Below are 16,770 nucleotides of genomic sequence, written 5' to 3'. Positions count from 1 at the left end.
TCACCACACTGTGAGTTCTTACACCTTATGTAAGGTACACAGAGTAAATAAGATCTCTTTCACATTCCTGATAATGGGGCTTCAGTCCCCACAAAGTTACTAAGTGTTGTGTAAGATCACATTCCTTACTTTCATAGTAAAAGAAACTTTATTTTCTTTATGTCCTTTTTTTCATTCACAGGAGTTGGAAGTGAATATTAAGATCTGATGAACACTTAAATGCTTTTTCATTCATATTCACAGAACTTCTCTCCTGTGTGATTTCATACATTTTTAAAAAGTGCTAAAAACTGAATGCTTTCCCACACCCTGTATTTATAGGGTTTTTCTGCATAGCAGGTTCCTACATAAATATTACAACTTCTAGAATACCTAAAGCCTTTCCCATGTTCCTTGCAGTATGTTTCCTAGGCTTGCCATAAAAAAATAACAGACTGAATGACTTAACCAAGAAACCTTTATTGGCTTAAATTCTGGAGACTGGAAGTCCAATATCAAGGTGAGGACAGGGTTGATTTCCTCTGGAAGCCAGAACAGAAAGATCTGCTCCAGTCCTCTGTTCCTGGCTTGCAGAGGGCCATCTTCTGGTGGGGTCACAAGGGCTTCTGTATACATGCATCCTTCCTTCATGTTCTTATAGGGGCACCAGTGATGCTGAATTAGAGATTAACCCTATCAGCCTCATTTGAAGTTAGTCACTTGCTTTAAAACCTTATGTTCAAATATAGTGACACTGAAAGAAATCGGTGTCAGTTTGAGAATATGAATTTGGGTGGGGGAGATTATCATCTAGGCCATACCATTAAGATTATAAGGTTTCTCTCCAATGTGAGTTCATATATGCATATTAAGATTTGTGGAATTAGGAAAAATTTTCTCAGATTCTCTACATTCATAGGGTTTCTCTCCAGTGAGATTTCTGATGTGTAAGGTAAGGCTTGAGGATTTAATGAAGTCTCTTCCACATTCCCTGACATAGTCTTCTCCACTGTGAATTCATACATGTTCATGAAAGACCTGGATCTTTCCACATTCCTTACATTCATATGGCTTCTCCCCTGTTAGTTATTTCGTCTTTGAAGAGAATGGGGACACCTTTAGGCTTTCCCACATTCCTCACACTGACAGTTTCTTATCTGTGTGCCTTCTTTTGTGATTTCGAAAAGAGCCAGAAGAACTGAAGGCTTTACCACACTCCTCACATTCATAGGGTTTCTCTCCAGTGTGAGTCCTTTCATGTAACTTAAATGAATTGGAATAACTGAAGGATTTCCCACATCGCTTACATTCGTAGGGTTTTTCTCCAGTGTGGATTCGCATGTGAAGGTTAACACATGTGGGGAACTTAAAGGCTTTACCACATTCCATACATGTGTATGGTTTTTTGGCACTATGAGTCCGCATGTGATTGTTAAGACTGGAAGAATGTGTAAATGTTTTCCCACATTCCAGGCACTCAAAGGGCTTCTCCCCAGTGTGAATTCTCAAGTGTCCAGTAAGATTCGAGGAAATAGCAAAGGCTTTCCCACATTTGACACATTCAAAAGGCTTCTCTCCAGTGTGAGTTCTTATATGTTCACTAAGGCGAGAGGATCTAGCAAAGGCTTTCCCACATTCCTTACATTCATAGGGCTTCTCTCCACTGTGAGTTCGTACGTGCTTAGTAAGGTCTGAGTTCTGAACAAAGGCTTTCCCACAGACCTTACACTTGTAGGGTTTGATTCCAGTGTGAATTCGATAGTGATCATTAAGGCATGAGGAATTTCTAAAGGATTTTCCACATACTTTACATTCAGAGGGATTCTCTGCAGCATGAATATTTATATGTTCTATTAGTTGAGAAGAACTAGTGAAGACTGTCCCACATTCCTTACATTCATGGGGATTCTCCTCCATGTGAACTTTCATATGTTGACTTAACCATGAGGAAACAGTAAAGGCCTTCCCACATTCCTTACATTTATAAGGCTTCTCTCCAGTGTGAGTTTTTCTATGCTGAGTAAGTTGACAAGACCTAGTGAAGACTTTCCCACATTCCTTACATTCATAGGGGCTGTCTCCAGTGTGAACTCCCATGTGAATATTAAGGTATGCAGAATATCTAAAGCCTTTTCCACATTCCTTACATTTGTAGGGTTTTTCTGAATTGTTACTTTGCATTTGCACAGCAAAGTTTGTGGATTGAATAAAACCTTTTCCACATTCTTTCCATTGATGAAGTTTTTCTCCATTGTTAGTTCTCTTACGTTCCTGAAGGGGTGACTGATTAATACAGGATTTCCGAAAGTCACTGCATTCAAAGGATTTGTCTTGTGTACACATTCTCTGGTAAACATTTGGAGTAAGGTTGAAAGCTTTTTCACTCTGATTTAACACAGAAAGTTTCTCTCCAGTAGAGGTTTTCTTATGTAGAGTAAGGAAGTCCATCCCACATTGATTATATTCAGACGTGTTCTCACTGTTTTGAGTTTTCTCGTGTATCTTAAGGCATGAGTGTTCACTGAAGACATATGCACACTGCTTAGAGTCATTGAGCTCCACTCCATTGTGGCTTCCTGTCTATTGTTAAAGGGATAAATAATGATTAAAGTGTTGTTCAAATTAATTAACGGATTCTATTCATATGAAGACAGAAACACTACAATGATTATTTTCTTACAAAAAACTTCTGTAGGTTTTCATCAAATTGTTTAAAACAGTATTTGGTTACAAATATGGGAATGCATACCTGTGGGAACTCTGAAACAAGTGTCAAGCTAGGTTTCAAGTACCCTAAAATCATATTCCAACCATCTCTCCAGAGCCATTGTTCCTTCTTGGGTCAATGCTACTTTTTTCAAATAGCTCTCATTCCACTGAATTTCTATAATAGAATTCCCAATCATCCCTGAATGTGAAAACAAAGAAATATCCCTTTGTTTATCTTACCATTTGTATCCCACTGGAAGTCGGTTCCAATAAAATATCCTGCTGAAGTGCTGACTCTTTGGTTTTAAGTTGCACTTTCCATTCTGAAATTAACGAGAAAATGAAGTGTCAGGGTTTGGTGACAGAAATGGTAGATAGAAGGCATTGGAAATGATGGGGATCATTTATATTTCTTTTCAAATTAAACAGAGTACCAAAAACAGAAAACAAAGATGGATTTGACGATCCTGAATGTCAAAAATTTGGCAACTATAAGAATATGGTGTCAAAATTTTTAGATAGTTTATTATCAACTGATTCTATGACAATTAAAACCTAACAGTGAACACAAAGGATATTATCAAGAAGGAAAGCGGGCTGGGCGCGGTGGCTCACGCCTGTAATCCTAGCACTCTGGGAGGCCGAGGCGGGCGGATTGCTCGAGGTTGGGAGTTCGAAACCATCCTGAGAGAGACCCCGTCTCTACTAAAAATAGAAAGAAATTAATTGACCAACTAAAAATATATATACAAAAAATTAGCTGGGCATGGTGGCACATGCCTGTAGTCCCAGCTACTTGGGAGGCTGAGGCAGGAGGATCGCTTGAGCCCAGGAGTTTGAGGTTGCTGTGAACTAGGCTGACGCCACGGCACTCACTCTAGCCTGGGCAACAAAAGTGAGACTCTGTCTCAAAAAAAAAAAAAAAAAAAAAAGAAAGAAAGAAAGCGGAATTATGGGACAAGAAGCATACATCAAATCAGTAAACTTAAAGAAGAAACATAATATTATATGCTTCATTGTTAGATCATAGGAAAGACTGAGTAGACAGTAACAGTGTGGGAAGTTGAAGATTCTGTAACTTCTGAGAAAAAATGCTTCAACCTTCTGAGATGAAGTGTGCATCTTTAAAAGTTTCCTCATTATACTTTCAAACACACTGAACTCCTCATTAACCAGGGATGTTCTTCACATATGCTCACCATGAAGAACTCCTCTCTGCCCTGTCCTCGACTCGGCTTGTTCCAACCAAGAGATCAGACTGGGTTTGAAGAGCTGACATCCTGTGCACAGAGAAAGACACGTTAATGGAACAAATTAATGTCAGAGATGATAGATAAATCTTCCTACAATTCAGAAATTATAGTTTTAATTAAAGGTAGTGAAATTGTTTTCAAAGGGCTGAAAATGCAAATATCACCTCTGTGTCCCCAAAAGACTGGTTATCTCTGATGCCTGAAGTCCACATTCAGGCTTATAGACATGCTTACAAAGCACTAAGACTTTTCTCCAAATAAGTAAGTAAAACAAAGAGACTTTCATTCTCAAGAGGAAACAGGCCAGGCGCAGTGGCTCACGCCTGTAATCCTAGCTCTCTGGGAGGCCGAGGCGGGCAGATAGCTCAAGGTCAGGAGTTCGAAACCAGCCTGAGCAAGAGCGAGACCCCTTCTCTACTATAAATAGAAAGAAATTAATTGGCCAACTAATATATATATATAGAAAAAATGAGCCGGGTGTGGTGGCGCATGCCTGTAGTCCCAGATACTTGGGAGGCTGAGGCAGTAGGATTGCTCAAGCCCAGGAGTCTGAGGTTGCTGTGAGCAGGTTGACGCCATGGCACTCACTCTAGCCTGTGCAACAAAGTGAGACTCTGTCTCAAAAAGAAAAAAAAAGAAAAAAAAGAGGAAACAACTACACCTGTCATTCTTCAACACCACAGTGCATCAGATTCATCAGGATAGCTGTGGAAACAGATCCAACTGAGAGCTTCACACTACGTCAAAGATGGAAACTAAGAACGTATGTTTCAAACACAGTGATGGTCATGCTCTTGACGCGATACCAAATTTTGAGAACCACCAAGTAGATAAAGTCTAATCGGGGCAGGGACTATGTCTATTATTGCCCACTGTATTCAGAGTTGATATCACAGATGGTGCAACACAATGAGTATACGACATAATCTGTTCCGCAGCAGGCTATGAGGAATGATGCTAGTCTTACCGACTGTGGCCAAATTCTTGTAGTTCTCCAGCATCACGTCTCTGTAGAGATTTCTCTGAATTTGGTCCAATAAAGTCCACTCCTCTGGGGTGAAGTCCACAGCCAGATCATCAAAGGTTACTGAGTCCTAAACCATCACACACATGCTAGCTTCAGCCACATAATATGCACACCAATGTTCCCTGCAAATTGATGTGGGAGCCAATTCCTATAGAGAGTTCTGAGGGCTCCCAATTGTCTACCTTGGAGTTCAATGGTCCTAGAAACTCTCTCTCCACACTCACTCACTGTCCATCTCCTTAAGTGACATGGCTTTAATGACACCTCTTACACATACTCCGATCTCTCCACAACCAGCCCAGGAGCTCATCTCATTTCCCTCTCTTGCAGCATACCATTGAGCACATATGCTTGATAAACACCATCTGGATAAATTCTCTGACCAAAGGGTACTTCCATCTCCCTTACCATGTGCCAGAGCACTCAGCAAAATAAAAATATGCAGTTGGGACCATTAAGGTAGATTAATTAGTTAACACTGAAATACCAGGATGACTTTCAAGGTAGTCCCTCACCAATATGACAGGCTCCACTCTCTGGGGAAATTCAACTAGTGACTCAGTTCTTAAAGGAGGTTTTATTTGCTTTAAGTGGCTCTGGATGCAATTCAGTGTAGAAGGAAATGTGTCTATCAGATGGATGCAAGTGTGACATTTTGGAAAGGATGCACTTTCTGCATACCTGGTAACAATCTGTCAGACAGTCAGCCACCATCCTTTCTACCTCTGTCGTTTCTTCAGGAAGGCAGACTGGGTCCCTATAAAGGCCTCATGGAAAAGGAAAGAAGGCATGAGAACTCAGAGTGGACCGTAATTCGCACATTCATGTGCCTGGCAGTCATTCCATCCTAGTCTGAAATTCCCATATAATCCAGCATGCTCAAGAAAACACACACACACACACACACACACACACACACACACACACACACACACACACCCGTGCTATCCGATGCCAGCGCAGTCCTGTCTCACCTAAAAGCTGAAAAATGGATGATTAGCCATGCTGCCCATTAGGAAAAGGGGAAATGGTTTTATTTTACAGGTAAGGAAACTCAAGTCTGGAGAAATGAGACTCTTTATTTGCCCACAGTGATAAAATTTATGAAGGGGACTACACAGCGCCTCCTCCCAGAGCACACATGCCAGGGGGCTGAATAAGAGCATGGCATTCCCACATTGGCACCTCGGAAATGCACCAGCAGTATGGCTGCTTGGGCCCAGGCCACTGGATTCTGTCTTGTGCAGGGGGACTTAAAGCAGTCTCTGAAAAAGAGCAGCAACAAGGACTTACCATGGGACAAATCGATGGCTGCCATCCCGTGAAGGTGACAGCTAAATGTGCTTGGAAAGCTCCTTTCCTGGTTCCCAGGTTTCCTTCAGGACGGCTGCAAGTCCACATGGACAGAGGCAACCGCCATTCTCTTTACACAGGGTTAACCGAGTCCTGTTTGCATCAATCATTAGTCAACAAGCATTACTTGTCCATCATCAAACTTCACGCATCAGCTTTCTCTCTGCAGGTGACACATGTGAAAGCCACTTTCTGAAAACAGTAGACTCTATAACATGAGCGATTAGTAACATCAGTTGCCATTTACTGAAGACCAGTGTAGTATGGGCCACAAGTTGCACTTACAACTTTATGTGTATTAGCTCACTTTAGTATCATAACAACCCACACAGTGGATATCATTACCCCTATTTAATATTGGAAAAAACCTACATGCAGACCACACTAGTATTTGGCCCAATATAATCCAGTTTGGAAGTGGTGGGCCAGGCCTTGGATGCAGGTAAGTTTGTTCCTAACACCTGATCTCCTGTGGTTGTGGTGACTTCCACACGTGACCGGAGTCTCTTTAAACCTACACAATGCAATACAATAGTCACCAGCCACGCGTGTTACTGGGCGCTCCATAGGAACCCAGTAGGACTGAAAAACAGAATTTTTTGTTTTAGTTTTAATAAAATTGATAAAAAACCAAAAAAGATAAAATCTTAATAAAAACTAATCACAATCTTTAATAAATAAAACACAGAACAGCAGCCCAAATGCTGATGTACAGAATACTATCTGAATGGTGACAATCATTAAAACTTGCTCAGTTCATTTTCCATGAACCAAATTCACTCTCACAAAAATTCGACAGCCTGGATTCTATGAATGAGAAGACTAAACTCCTGAAGTCATACCGGATGAGAAAGATCACTATAAATTGTAACCACTACCACAGGTCTCAAACTTGGGATCCTTGGGCTGAACAGGCCCACAAATGTGTTTGCTTTAGTGGCATCTGCACCAAGTGTTTTACTTTATGTAAATATGAGATATAATTAATGTACAAACACACAAGATTCTTTTTTTTTTTTTGAGACAGGGTCTTGCTCTGTCGCCCAGGCTAGAGCACAGTGGTGTGATCATAGCTCCCTGCATCGGCCTCACAGAGCCCTAGGATTATAGGCATGAGCCACTGTGTCCAGCCAAACACACATCTTAAATACCCGGTGGATGAATTTTGACAATCGCATACACTCAAGTAATCAAAAGCCCAAAGAAGATACAGAACATGTTCCTCTCCCCAGAGAAGGGGAGGTCCCTATAGAGGTCCCTATAAAGGCCTCATGGAAAAGGAAAGAAGGCATGAGAACCCAGAGTGGACCGTAATTCGCACATTCACGTGCCTGGCAGTCATTCCATCCTAGTCTGAAATTCCCATATAATCCAGCACGCTCAAGAAAACACACACACACACACACACACACACACACACACACACACACACACACACACCCAGCCTGCACTTTCCAGTTCTTTCTTTCACATCTCCAGATAAGCATTTTGTAATGTCTTTCATTTACGAGACAGTGTATAGGTACATTAGGCAGGGCACTTGTCTTTCTCAGATGTGTATCCTAACTTAATTTTTCTCTATTGTTTAAAGAAACAATGAGAGGCAAATGTTAAAATCTCCCACTGGAATTGTGGACTTGTCTAATTCTTCTTCCATGTCTGATGTATATTTCTTTATACATCTTCTAACAACAGGTGGATACACATATTGAAGTTTCATATTTTTGGAGAAAGAATGCCTTTTATCATAATGAACTCTATGTACCTCTAGGAATGTTCTCAGATCATGCTGTGTGACATGGGGATCTGCTTTCCTTCAGAGAGTTTTTGCACCTCCAGGACAGCAGTACGTGTCCTTTGGACACCAATGTTCCCCCTTACCTGGCACGGAGCCTGACTCACTAAAGGCACCTGGTGATTTTCATCAGACAACAAAGACCCTTGTGAAGCATACCTAGATTATAGCTAAGTCACTGTTCATGACACAACATAAATCAGAGTCTTCCAGAAATGTACTGAATTATTGAAAGAATGCCAGGGTGGGAGGAACACCGTCTCCTTCCGTGCACTCATGCACCACCCGCGGCTTGTCTGCACACTGCAGACTGGCTTCCCATGGCCTTCTGATGTGGGTACTCAGTGCTCTCACTCTCACACCTTTATGGGCTCCCTAGTTCCCTCTGCTCACCAGCCCCATAGCCAGGTACTCCAGAGGGCTTCTCCCTGCTCCCCCAGAGACTAACTGCGGTCCAGGCAAGCCAGTAAACATCTTCACTAGCCAGTAGGGCTGCAACGACACCATCTCCAACAATGTCTGAGGCCCAGTCTTGGGCCTCTGAGTTTGGCTGTCCTTAGGTACTGTCGACTCCTAGGATATATGCTGGAGTTCACGTTCCATCTCTGTATTACACTCCTGTTAAATCGAGGTGAGATTTCTTTCTTCTCACTAGACCCAGTCTTACACAGAACTGAGAGGGACAATGTTTTCTGGAGATAAACATGCAAAGATCAGAATTTAGAATTGGTTTCATCAAACTTCTGGGCTTGAGCATAGAGCTGAGATTCCTACCAATCAAGAAACCATTTAGCAGCATCACAGTAATCTAGCTATTACCTATGGTTGATTATGATAAAGGGCCTGGCTCAAAAAAGGACCGAGAGAATCTTACTTCCACTGCAGTCTGAACTTGCTGCGGTACAAGCCTCTTGAGCATTTAGTCCAAATGATCCCACAGAACCAAAGATGCTCAAGGTATCCATGGTCAGTAGGACGCTGTCGGGAGCCTCTGGCAAACACCAGTAGGAGACTCACAGTATAGACCTCTCATAGTCTGGCGTAAATCTATGCCATCTTCTGTAGGAAACTTCTGCAGTTGACATTTTGAGAAACTGGTTACCACTGGGTACATGATAGAGACTGGACAACTAGCCATGGGACATCAAGAAACCAAGCAGCCTGCACTTCCCATCATGAACTGGAGGTTGCCTGACCCACTTAGTCATAAGTTTGGACACAGGCAGCTGTAATCGGCCATCGCTGGAGATGGCACCTAAGACACTGAGCTCGGGCAGTTCTGGTGAGTACGAGTAAACTGCGTGAGCAGGTGGCAAAGACTCAACAACGATTCAGCTGCACCGCCTCCTCTCCCCCAATCCATGCCCACGGCTTCCTGCCACTTAGTCCTGCTGGACTAAGACAAAACCAGCTTTACAGATGGGGCTGCACGATGTGGTAGTGCCACCGGGAAGTGGCAAGCTGAAGCACTGCAGCCCTGCAGAACACTGACCCTGAAGGACAGAACAAATGGAAATTCTTCCCCGTGGGAGAACTTCAAGCAGTGTATTTGGCTGTCCCTGGGTGTGGAGTGAGAGGTGGCCGGAGGATGCACACACACACTTATAGATGTTGCCTATGGTTTGGCTGGATGGTCAATGAAGAGGGAGGAATGAGACGAGTGACAAGAAGTCTAGGAAAAGTTACATGGATAGACCTTTCTGAAACTACAGACTGTGCCCCATGTGAATGGCCACCAAATGTGACCCACTGGAAATAAGGTGGGCAAAAATTATGCACTTTGAAGGTGTCTGTTATTTTCCCCACCACTTTAGTGATTGCTCAATGGGCCCATGAACAAAATGTCCATGGTAGCAGGGACAAAGGTTATGCATGGGGTCAGCAATATGAACTTCCCCTTGCCAAGGCTGACCCAGCTAATGTTACTGGTGTACTTAACCTTGTGAAAGCAGAAATCAACCCTTGAGTACCCAATATGGCATCATTCCTTAGAGGGGACCAGCCAGCCACCTGGTCCTTTTCTAACATAACAGGTGACAAAGATTCATTCTCACTGGCATGAACTCATGTCATGGATGCAGACTGGCCTTTCTTCTAGTTATGTTTCTGCCACCCACAGACTCACAAAAGGCTATATCAGGAGTCATGGCCTTCACACAATATTGAAATCTCAGTCATGGGGCCAACTGGGAGACAATCCTCTGACAAAAAGGTATTCTGGGCTGGACACAGTGGCTTGTGCCTGTAATCCTAGCACTTTGGGAAGCCAAGACAGGAGTACTGTTTGAGGCCAGGAGTTTGAGACCACTCTGGGCAACATAGCAAGACCTCATCTCTACAAAATTTTTAAAAAAATTAGCCAGGTGTGGTGGTGTGCATCTGTCATCTCAGCTACTTGGGAGGCTGAGCCCCAGGAGTTTGAGGCTGCAGTGAGCTATGATGATGCCACTGCACTCTAGCCCAGGTAACAGAGTGAGACCATCTCAAAACAAACAAACAAACAAACAAACAAACTGATGTTGTCTCACAGGACAAGGGATATGCTTGGAAGTCAGAATATACAGGTCCAGGAATTGATGGGTGAAGGCAGAATTAACTTCACTGGCACAACTTTTACTTCCAATCCCAGCAACTTAGAGCCCTGTAATTTCAGAGATCTTAGTCCTCAAAGGGGCAGCTTTCCCATGGGGCACAAATATGATCCCAACACACTGGAAGATGAGATTGCATCCATTTGTTGGCCTGACATAAGGTGTTTGAAACCCAGTCATATCCCCTCATCTTTGGCTTAGTTAAAACTTCCTCTCCCCCTGTGGTTGTTGGGATATAACCCGCTCGTTCCTCATGTCAGTGACCACAAACCCAGCACACCCCACAGCTGCTGAACACAGTGAGAACCAATGGCCAACACTGTCCCCTCTTTGTGTGTGTTTTCTCTAATTTAGCCAATCCACAACTCCTGAGGGGAAGCCTGAAGGGTGATTGATGCCCAAGGACCTCGTTAAAGGCAGAGTCACATGGGCCCTCTCTATCTCATTCCCAACCCAATGGTGAGCACCCTACTGTCTCTGGACTTCCAGCTGGCCCTCAAAGGCAGTCCTTCTCTTGTGAATCTGTGAGCAATAATAGACACTGCAGAAGGAAGGGGACGTCACCTGATGGATACAACTGCCACATGGTAGTCAGCAGTGTGGGTATGAGGGCACCTCATGGTTTTCTGTCCATGCCATGTGCCCAGGACACAATCCCCAGGCGATTTAGGAGCCCTGGCCCAGTCACCACCATCCTGTGGCCCTGCTAACACTGACGACACACCCCAAACCCTCATCATTTTGTAGTAATACACTTATTTGTTTGGTTAGATAACAGCCTCCTCCACTAGTTTACAAGTTCCCTAAGAACAGCTGTGGGTTGAATTTCTTCACTCTGTCTTAAATCAACCACTCAGGCACTCATCAGTTTACAGGAAATACAAGAAATGGGGGAAACATTTAAATACCACCAGAAATACCAATATGGGTGACTCTCTGAAAGAACGATTAGCAACCGCAATAGTTTCAAAGACACTAAAACTACAATATACAAAACTTAGATAGATATCAGATCCAAAACCAAGGCATATTTTGAGACAATGGTGAATCTTACTTTTTTAAACAGTGTAGCCATTAATATTATTTTAATTTTCTTGATTCAAATAACAGTTTTGTGGTTTTAACAGGACAATGTCTTTGTCTATAGAAAATGTATTATCACACATTTAAATCTTAAGTGTCATGCCTGCAATATTCAACTTACTTCAAAGCCTCCATCCGTCTTCCTATAAGAGCCCCTGTTTTGAAGCTCTGTGGGGAGGTATAAACCTAGGAAGTTCACATGATAAAAACAACGGAATACTCTCGCTTTTATTTAGAGAGACTTGTGGTCTACAAACGTTTTTATTCACATACAATAAGCACATTCCAGACACCTAAAAAAGTAGCCTTCTCTTTCTACCTGAATATAATGTGTCAAAAATAAATACTGGACGCTCAAACAGCAAGCTTGCAGACGAAACGTCTGTTTGCAAAAACAGGAGGGTGAGGCCCCTGGAACCAACTTTCACCCCTGCTCACCACGTCGGGCCGGAATCGCCAGGTCCGTGAGTCGAGTGGACGCAGAGCCACCGTCACCCTGACTCGAACGGCGGGAATTCCTTGCCTTCTGTGGGGGAAAAAACCCCACACAGATTGCTTTGGAGGGTTCTGAAGAAGCAATCGCTGTGTCTGAAATAAACCCTGGGGAAAAGCCCTAAGGACACAGCGGCCTCTGGGTCCTGGCCGCTCCCAGGGGACTCACGGCCCTGGCGGAAGCGATCGGAGCGGGGCAAGCCTCCCTAAGGAAGTCCCCTCAGGGGCCGGGGCCACAGCCGCGTTCCTCCCCTCTACCCGGCCTCACCAAAGACAAGCTAGCGCCGACGACGAACAGGGGGAAAAAAACACAACTTACCCGCGCGAAGAAAGCGCCGGAAAAGACAGCGGCGCGGCGCTGACGTCACTTCCGCTTCCAGCCTCGGCCCGGAAGACTGACGTTCAGCCACTCGGGGCTCGGCCACCTTGGGCCCACTTGCGCGGAGAAATTCTAGTTTTCTTTTGCGTCCGTACGGATAAGCCTCGCCGGCGGCTTCTGGCGGGGGCCGGAGGCGGAAACAGGCCCGAGGCAAGGTTGAGGTTAGTGGGCGGGGCTACCGGCGGGGCGGGGCCCACACTCAGGGGTGGTGGGACCGGCCGGCGCCCTGTTCAATAATCTAGCTAAGGGCCGGGCGCGGTGGCTCACGCCTGTAGTCCTAGCACTTTGGGAGGCCGAGGCGGGCGGATTGCTCAAGGTCAGGAGTTCGAAACCAGCCTGAGTGAGACCCCGTCTCTACCAAAAATAGAAAGAAATTAATTGACCAACTAAAAATATATATACAAAAAATTAGCCGGGCATGGTGGCGCAATGCCTGTAGTCCCAGCTACTCGGGAGGCTGAGGCAGGAGGATCGCTGAGCCTGGGAGATTGAGGTTGCTGTGAGCCAGGCTAATGCCACGGCACTCACTCTAGCCTGGGCAACAAAGTGAGACTCTGTCTCAAAAAAAAAAGTAATAATAATAATAATCTAGCTAAGCCTAAAGGCAAGGCTAGAAGTGGACCTGCCCACAGAAGGCTCACAAAAACTTCTCTACCTACCTGCCCTCATGTTCCTAGATCGCTTACACTGATTCTCCCCTGTTGATAAACGTGCCAGTCCATGGGAACTTCTGTGTCTTTAAGCCTGTATTTCCTTTCTCTTTATATGGGCGCAAGGCCAAACTCTAATAGTTGAGACCTTTTGTGTTTTCAACGTACTGACACTTTTGTAAACACTGAATTTTTATTCTTCTTCAAATAATGTATTTCTGATTTTATTTCTCGGATCTTACCGTAAGTTCCATAGCCTCCCATACTGGTTGGAAAATAGCACAGATAACAGGCCTTTTTCACTTACGCAAGAAAGGTTCTAAAGTTTCTCTAGAAATCATTTTTGCTGTGGCTTTTAGTGGGTGGCCTCTGCGGAGTTAATAGAGTTATTTTTAACACTGATTTAATAATATTTTATCAAGAATTCTTGTACATTATTCTTGTACAAATGTTTTATGAATTTGTTGAATTGGTAGCTCTTTTGATGTTCATCTTTCATCTTTTGCTGTACAGAATATTTATGTAGCCAAAGGAGTCCATTTAAAAAAATAATTTCTAGGTAATAATTTATATCTTGCATTAAAGTCTTCCATAAACTCTAGATTACATACAGATTTCCTAATTTTCTTCTGCAATGTATTACTTTTTAATCTTCCATGTTCATGGAGTGTATTTTGGCATGTGGTGTGGGATAGTGGATCCAATTTTTTCCCCTCCAGAAGGATGGCTAGCTATTGTAGTACCATGAATTGGTAAACCATCCTTGACTTACTGATTTGAAATTCTATGTTTATTAAACAATAAATTTCTGTATATATACCTGTATCTGATTCTAGATTCTGTGCCAATGTTTACTTATGCCAGTATCATAATCTTTTCATAACAATGGTTTTTGTTCTTTTTAGATGCCTATATATGAATCCAGTAGCTTTATATCAACTTTTAATATTTAGTGGTAAAAATATAATGGTAGCTGTTTGGATCTTACTACCCTATGCACTTCATAGATATTACCTTTTTATGCTCTTGATTGCTTGAGCCCGGGAGTTTGAGGCTGCTGTTAGCTAGAATCATACCACTGCACTTCAGCCTGGGTGAGAGTGAGACCTTGTCTCAAAAATAAAAATAAAATTTTATGCTCCCAATGATGTAGCTACTGTCATAATTTTCAGTTTTGAAATTTGGATGGACCAGCTTTATCGAGATATAATTCACATGACACAGTTCATCCATTTGAAACTATACAATTCAATGTTTTTGATACATTCACAATGTTGTGCAACTATCATAATTTTAGGAACTTTTCATCACCCTAAAAGAACCCTTTGGATGTCAAAACCCATGTACTTCCTCAAGCTCCATGTAACCACAAATCTACTTTGTCTCTGCAGACTTTTGTGGACATTTCATATGAATAAAATCATACAACCTTTTGTGAATAGCTTTTTTCACTTAGCATGTTTTTTCAGGGTCTGTGTTGTAGCATAGATCGTTCCGTTTTATTACTGAATGATATTCCATTATATGTATATACCATATTTTATTTATTCCTCAGTTGATATACATTTGGGTTGTTTCCACTTTGGGGGTATTAGGAGTAATGCTGCTATGAAAATTCATATATATCTTTTTGTGCATTATACATTTTTATTTCTCTTGAGTATATACTCTACTAGTGGAATTGCTGGGTCATACAGTACCTGTAAGTATAAGAATTTGAAGAACTGCCAGAAATGTATAAGGGTTCCAATTTCTCCACATCCTTACTAATACTTGTTTTAGTCTTTTTCATGTTAACCATCCTAGTGAAGTGGTATCTCATGATTTTGACTTTTTTATTTCCCTAAGACTAGTGATGTTAAGCATCTTTTCATGTGCTTTTTAGCCATTTCTGTGTCTTCTTTGGAGAAATTTGTTCAAATCTTTGTCCCTTTTAAAATTTAATTGTCTTTTCATTGAGTTGCAGTAGTTCTTTATATATTCTGTATAGAAGTTCCCTATCACGGATACGATTTGCAAATATTTTCTCTCATTGTCTTTCACTTTCTTGCTGGAACATTTTAGAATACCAAAGTGTATAATGTCGATGAGTGTCCTTTGAAATGCAAAAGAGTTTAATGTTGATAAATTTATTTTTTCTTTGTTTCCAATGTGCTTTGGTACCACAACTAAGAAAACATTGTTAAATCCAATGTCATGAAACTCTCCCTCCTTTTTTTTTTTTTAATTTAGTATATCATGAGGTTCTGCCCCCTTCTTCTAGGAATTTTAATGTTGTAGGTCTTACACATTTAAGTCATTGATTGATTTTGAGTTGATTTTTGTATGTGGTGTAGGATAAGGTCCCAGATTCATTCTTTTGCATGTGGTATACATTTTTCCCAGAGTAATTTGTTGAAAACATTGTCTTTCTCCATTGCATTACCCTGGCATCCTTGTAGGAGATCATTTGACCATATAAGTGCAGGCCTATTTCTGGAGTCTTGATTCTATTCCATTAATTTATAACTTTGTCTTTAAGCCAATACCACACTGTTATTATAAAATTCATCCCCAGTTTACAAAAAGATCACATGGAGGTGAGAGGCCATCTAACTTTTCCAAAATTACGCAGCCAGCAAGAGGCAGAGCCAAAACATGTAGTCTAGCAGTTTGACTCTTAATTCTGTACCTCTAAACCACTTTGCTCTATGACCAGTATAGATTTAAAAGTTTCCTCACATTTCCAAATGTATTGATCCTCTATGTGAAATGCTGAGATCTTCACTTTCATGTCCTCTTGGTTGAAATAAGTGTATTTTTAGAGGACCAACTCCCCACTTATCTAAAATTTGTCCTCATCTCAACCACTATCTTTTTCTTTTCCCTTCATTAAGACAGAAATCCCAAAAGAGACCATATAAAGAAGAAAGAGGCATGTGAATCCAGGCCTACACACAGTCCTACCGACCCCGCCCACATTCATGGAAACCATCTCACATTAAGTCCCCTTACATGTAAGACACACAGAAACACAACAGTACTCCTGTGTGTGCAGTTGGCATCACCTGGATCCAGAGCATGAGTGGCTGCACACAGGTAATAAACACAAACTACTAGGGCAGAAGTCTGGGAATGTACTTCACATAACCAGCCAAAAAAATATTAAGCTTGTTGCTTTTCTCTCAGCCCTTAAAACATGTTTAATTTGCTCTTTGCCTTCATGATTTTTTTAGAATAATAATAGTATATATTTGAATATTGTTTTCTTTTTTGTTGTTGATAATTTATTTTTATTTTATTTAATTTATTTATTTTTTATTTTGGCTTATTATGGGGTACAGATTTTAAGGTTTCAATAAATGCCTTTCCCCCCCTCCCTCCCACCTTTATGATTTTTGATGCAAAATCTATAGTCAGTTGAACTGTTCTCTTAAGTAATGTCATTACTCTCTGGCTCAATTCAAAATTTTTCTCTAG

The 16,770-nt window shown here is 42.0% G+C and overlaps 1 protein-coding gene across 4 annotated transcripts; it reads right to left on the bottom strand.

Annotated features, from left to right (window-relative positions):
• Positions 1-439: 439 nt before the first annotated feature.
• Positions 440-12,826, bottom strand: ZNF266 (zinc finger protein 266). Of its 4 annotated transcripts, none has more exons than XM_075998270.1 (7): positions 12,602-12,826; positions 6,262-12,316; positions 5,650-5,735; positions 4,909-5,035; positions 3,888-3,968; positions 2,929-3,011; positions 440-2,559 (listed from the first exon to the last, which is right to left on the bottom strand). In XM_075998270.1, the coding sequence occupies exons 2-7, from the start codon at positions 6,284-6,286 to the stop codon at positions 1,117-1,119; spliced, it is 1,845 nt and encodes a 614-aa protein (XP_075854385.1). In that variant the 5' UTR covers positions 6,287-12,316; positions 12,602-12,826; the 3' UTR covers positions 440-1,116. The 4 variants fall into 4 exon arrangements, with proteins under 4 accessions (XP_075854385.1, XP_075854384.1, XP_075854386.1 ...); XM_075998269.1 differs by having other exon boundaries at positions 6,262-6,529; XM_075998271.1 differs by having other exon boundaries at positions 6,262-6,484.
• Positions 12,827-16,770: the final 3,944 nt, after the last annotated feature.

Source organism: Microcebus murinus, chromosome 27 (genome assembly GCF_040939455.1).
Source record: "Microcebus murinus isolate Inina chromosome 27, M.murinus_Inina_mat1.0, whole genome shotgun sequence".
NCBI classification, from domain to species: domain Eukaryota; kingdom Metazoa; phylum Chordata; class Mammalia; order Primates; family Cheirogaleidae; genus Microcebus; species Microcebus murinus.
This window is presented reverse-complemented; position numbering and strand designations above follow the sequence as displayed.

What these genes read in the sequence shown, in the direction of transcription:
- ZNF266 (XM_075998270.1), bottom strand. Translation starts at nt 6,286, where the DNA reads ATGGCAGCCATCGATTTGTCCCATG. An exon ending in AGCCATCGATTTGTCCCATG is followed by an intron (nt 5,736 to 6,261) that starts GTAAGTCCTTGT and finishes CTTTTCCATGAG; the next exon opens with GCCTTTATAGGGACCCAGTC. An exon ending in GTCTGACAGATTGTTACCAG is followed by an intron (nt 5,036 to 5,649) that starts GTATGCAGAAAG and finishes GTGATGGTTTAG; the next exon opens with GACTCAGTAACCTTTGATGA.